The 5,016-nt window shown below is 42.4% G+C and overlaps 1 protein-coding gene across 1 annotated transcript; it reads left to right on the top strand.

The window, feature by feature from the left end:
* The first annotated feature begins 1,688 nt into the window (after positions 1-1,688).
* Positions 1,689-4,044, top strand: LOC121549210 (rho-related GTP-binding protein RhoV-like). The gene is made up of 3 exons (XM_041861062.2): positions 1,689-2,030; positions 2,506-2,564; positions 3,041-4,044. Exons 1-3 carry the CDS (start codon positions 1,817-1,819, stop codon positions 3,485-3,487), a joined length of 720 nt encoding a protein of 239 aa, XP_041716996.1. The 5' UTR covers positions 1,689-1,816; the 3' UTR covers positions 3,488-4,044.
* The last annotated feature ends 972 nt before the right edge of the window (positions 4,045-5,016 follow it).

Genomic DNA, 5,016 nt, shown 5'->3' on the forward strand with positions numbered 1-5,016 from the left:
GAACAATCTTGTAGTTCTATAGTCTGGCAGGAGGAGGCGCACATTGTCACATTTTCAAAGAGAAACTGCCATCTGTTTTATGACATTAGGCTAATAAATCAATGGACTGCAACAAAAAATAATCCTAGCAAATTGTATTTGTCACATGCGCTGAATACAACACCTTACCTTGAAATGCTTACTTAACCAACAATGCAGATTTTTTTTTTTAAGTAAGAAAATATTTGCTAAAAAAAAAATAATAATAATAAAAAAGAAAAAGTAAGAAAAAAAATAACACAATAAAATAACAATAAGGAGGCTATAACAGGGGGTACCGGTACCGAGTCAATGTGCGGGGGTACCGGTTAGTCAAGGTAATTAAGGTAATATGTATACTTAACAAAAGTATAAACGCAACATGTAAAGTGTTGGTCCCATGTTTCATAAGCTGAAATAAAAGATCCCAGAAATTGTCAATATGCACAAAAAGCTTATTTCTCTCAAATGTTGTGCACAAATTTGTTTACATCCCTAATAGTGAGTGTTTCTCCTTTGCCAAGATAATCCATCCACCTGACAGGTGCGGCATATCAAGAAGCTGATTAAACAGCATGATCCTTGAGGAGTATTTATGTCTGTAATAAAGCCCTTTTGTGGGTTAAAACTCATTCTGATTGGCTGGGCCTGGCTCCCCAGTGGTTTGTCCTGGCTCCCAAGTGGGGGGCCTGTGCCCTCCCAGGCCCACCCATGGCTGCGCCCTGCCCAGTCATGTGAAATCCATAGATTAGGGCCTAATGAATTAATTTCAATTAACTGATTTCCTTCTATGAACTGTAACTCAGTAAAATCTTTGAAATTGTTGCATGTTGCGTTTATATTTTTGTTCAGTATACATGTAGGTAGGGGTAAAGTAACTATGAATAGATAATAAACAGCGAGTAGCAGCAGCGTAAAAAAGGGGCTCAATGCAAATAGTCCAGGTAGCCATTTGATTAATTGTTCAGCAGTCTTATGGCTTGGGGGAAGAAGCTGTTAAGGAGCCTTTTGGACCTAGACTTATAATATAATAATAAGATGCCATTTAGCAGACGCTTTTATCCAAAGCGACTTACAGTCATGCGTGCATACATTTTTTTGTGTATGGGTGGTCCCGGGGATCGAACCCACTACCTTGGCGTTACAAGCGCCGTACTCTACCAGCTGAGCTACAGAGGACCACTTGCCGCTTGCCGTGCGGTAGCAGAGAGAACAGTCTATGACTAGGGTGGCTAGAGTCTTTGACCATTTTTTGGGCCAATACAAGACCTTCGTTAATTATACTTCATATAACAATTGTCTGTTGTCAAAATACACAACTGGAAATAATTGACTGCACTTTTGATTCCTTGCACAATAGAGACAATTCCAAGACCAAAAAGTTTAAAGATAAATAATTGTATTATCATCACTATCAAAAACAAGGAATATCACAGCAAATATTTTGGGAAGTAGCCTACATCTCAAAACAGCCTGCAATACACGAACTCAACCAACCATCCAAGGTTCTTAATATATATATTCTTTGCCAACCATCTGCCAATAGTTCACACCTTTCCTTGATTTGCGTATGGTGGGGGCGGGGCTATGCAAATCACAACCTGACTGATCGGAAAGTTGCCTCAAAACCAATTCGCTTCACCGTCATTCACAAATAGACAAGGTGAGCCTACAGAACACATCCAGGATCATACAGGGGGAAAAAACGATTCTAGAGAATCGCACTTCGGAATAGCCTAAAATAAGACTGAGCTCTTATGCACTGGAAAGTTAATATTCTTCAACTTTATCGTTGGACATGCCACCTCAAATGGATTATTATTGTGAAGAATCCCGCGTCCCCTCTTCATGCGGACTGATGAGCCAAGAGGCCAGGTTGGAGAGGGAGCCAGTGGCTATCAGCTGTATGCTGGTGGGGGACGGGGCTGTGGGGAAGACGAGCATGATAGTCAGTTACACCAGCAATGGATACCCCACAGAATACAAACAGACCGGCTTTGACGTCTTTTCTGGTGAGTACCTTTCAATTACTGGAAAGACATTTAAGAAAAAAAAACGTTATAGTCTATGTTTAAAACCTTATAATATCCTAATTTACGACATTTTAGTCATTTAGCAGACGCTCTTATCCAGAGCGACTTACAGTTAGTATGTTTAAAACCTTATAATATCCTAATTTACGACATTTTAGTCATTTAGCAGACGCTCTTATCCAGAGCGACTTACAGTTAGTGAGTGCATACATTATTTTTTATACCACCTCCCCCCCCCGGGAATCGAACCCACAACCCTGGCGTTGCAAACGCCATGCTCTACCAACTGAGCTACATCCCATTATGAAAATGTAATAACTAAATGTATTGTTGTCTACTAGGTAATTGCACTGTATATTATTGTTTATGGAAAAAACTAGAGCCTATGATTTACAAACCCAAACTATTACCAAACTTGAGTTATGAAATAATTGCATTCTGTTTTCTTCAATAGGTCAGGTCCAAGTGGAAGGAGCCCCAGTCAGAATACAACTACTGGACACAGCTGGACAGGTAAGAATATCTTTATTTTTTAAAAATATATATATAAGAAAATTATATCATCCATAATGAATAGTCTATTCTTGAATCTCATCAGTCCAATTTAATTAATCTCATCATTGCAATTTAATGACAACGGTTTGAAACAAGTTGGAATGCAATTTAGAGATGAATTAGACAACAACATACGTCTGCTTTGTAGAATCAGTCACAAATGTGACAAAAAATAATGAGTGACAGGAAAGCAATCAGTCTTTCACATGTAGCAGCAGTAGTTTGGTTCCAAAGGCCACTACATGTCATACTGTGTGAGTCATCGTCTCTCTCTGTCACGGCGTCCATTGTTGTTGTTCAGACCCCCAGACAGCATTCACATTCACACACACTGCTGAATCAGCTAACCTGACCCCTTTTTCTTTCTCTCTCTCTCTTTCTCTTCCCCCCCCCCTACCCCACCCCCCTCTTTCTCTCTACCATGACATTTCCAGGAGGTGTTTGACCATTTCCGCTCCCTCTCCTACTCCCACACGGACGTCTTCCTGCTCTGCTTCAGTGTGGTCAACCCCGCCTCCTTCCACAATGTCACCAACAAGTGGATCCCCGAGATCCGAGCCTGCAACCCCTCAGCTCCCATCATCCTTGTGGGCACCCAGTCCGACCTCCTGCTGGACGTCAACGTTCTGATCAACCTGGCCCGCTGCGGGGTCAAACCGGTGCTTAGCCCTCGGGCACGGAGCATGGCGGAGAAGATCAGAGCGGCGGACTATGTGGAGTGTTCTTCGTTGACGCAGAAGAACTTAAAAGAGGCGTTCGACGCGGCCATCTTTGCTGCCATCAAACACAAGGCCAGGAAGGAGAAGAAGAGGCAGCTGTCGGACAGACGCTCCAAGGCCTTCTCTAAATGCAGCTGGAAGAAGTTCTTCTGTTTTATCTGAGATGAGATCCCATGGGTCCTGGACAGAATAATGACTATTATTATTTATTAACTCATGAAGACTTACTAAGAGCATGGAGCTTTGGAATCATCCCAGCATTGGTGAATGAACTGAGTTCTATGGGACTCCTGGTCTGGAGACAGTGGCATAGCGTACTTCAGTAGCCCTTTTAGGTAACGTAAGAAAAAAGTAAGAAGGGGTACTGAAGCACACTAAAGACAAGAGAATATCAAATCAAACCAAGGACATTGAGTACATCCTGTCAGTGGGACAAGGCTGTCATATAAATGTTGTGAATTCATTTGCATGGTCTGGATTGGTGCCTTTTCCACCCTGAGAGCTTACCACACTACCTCTGTGTGATAGTCAGAGAGTTGAGCGAGAGGACGACATTGTAGGTAGTCAGGGGGTTGGTTGTTAGCTTTTTCTCATTTGTATTCTTTGCTGCCTAGCAACACAGACCCAGGCCTATTCATGTGCAACAGTGTATTTGTATTTATTTTATATTTTTTGTCATTTAGCAGACGCTCTTATCCAGAGCAACTTACAGGAGCAATTAGGGTTAAGTGCCTTGCTCAAGGGCACATCGATAGATTTTTCACCTAGTCGGCTCGGGGATTAGAACCAGCGACCTTTCGGTTACTGGCACAACGCTCTTAACCACTAAACTACCTGAAATCACAGCGCTAGGCTAGGTGCTAAATCCTTACCTGTGTGTGAACTGGGAATGGCTTCCACAGGCCAATGTGTTGATTAGGGCAGCAGGTACCCAGCGGTTAGGGCATTGGGCCAGCAACCGACAAGGTGAAAAATCGCACGGCACTTAACCGTAATTGCTCCAGGGTCGCGACCCCACTCTGCGAGGGTGTCTCAGGGAGAGTTGGGATGTGAAAAACCCCCCCACATAGGACTAATAGGAAATAGGACAAATATAAGCACTGACCAAATTAATGAATGAAATGATTAGGCTTTGATGCAATCAACTGTCAGTATCAATACCTCTTACATCCAACCTCTCACCTACCAACCAATGTAATGTTATCAACTGATAGTCGTCGCATGTTCGAGGCAGTAGAGAGGTTGATTCATTCTTTAGCTCTGATCAATCTTGAGGCAACTTGGGGAACACATTTTCAATTACAATGTAATGACTGTATAGGGAATAAGCTATAATCCCCCAGCCCCCTCAGCCTGAGGTGAAGTTTGTAGCCTAAAGCCCTCTGCAGCATACTAGGTTGGGTTTGCTGCTAGCAGAACTCGGCTAGGCGAAGTGAACATCTGTGCCTCGCACACTCCCTTAAAAGGCCTTTGCTTGAAAAACTGCATTAGGACTCTTTGCCCCTCTTGAGACACCGTAGCCAGTATACGCATTCCACAAAATAGTCAGAATTAATCTAAGATAACTCAAGAAATCTGTAATAAATGGTGACGTTTTTTTTTTTTTCAGAGGAGGTCTTAGTCACGCAATTTTACATCTAACTAAGATGTTTGGTGCAGTATTTCTTTAGGGAAAGAATGTGAAAACGAGT

This window comes from Coregonus clupeaformis, unplaced genomic scaffold, assembly GCF_020615455.1.
Source record: "Coregonus clupeaformis isolate EN_2021a unplaced genomic scaffold, ASM2061545v1 scaf0141, whole genome shotgun sequence".
Classification (NCBI taxonomy): domain Eukaryota; kingdom Metazoa; phylum Chordata; class Actinopteri; order Salmoniformes; family Salmonidae; genus Coregonus; species Coregonus clupeaformis.

Excerpts from the sequence above, each read along its gene's own strand:
- LOC121549210 (XM_041861062.2), top strand. The coding sequence starts at position 1,817 with ATGCCACCTCAAATGGATTATTATTGTGAAGAATCCCGCGTCCCCTCT. Across the intron at positions 2,031-2,505 it reads CGGCTTTGACGTCTTTTCTG|GTCAGGTCCAAGTGGAAGGA; the intron begins GTGAGTACCTTT and ends TTTCTTCAATAG. Across the intron at positions 2,565-3,040 it reads TACTGGACACAGCTGGACAG|GAGGTGTTTGACCATTTCCG; the intron begins GTAAGAATATCT and ends TGACATTTCCAG.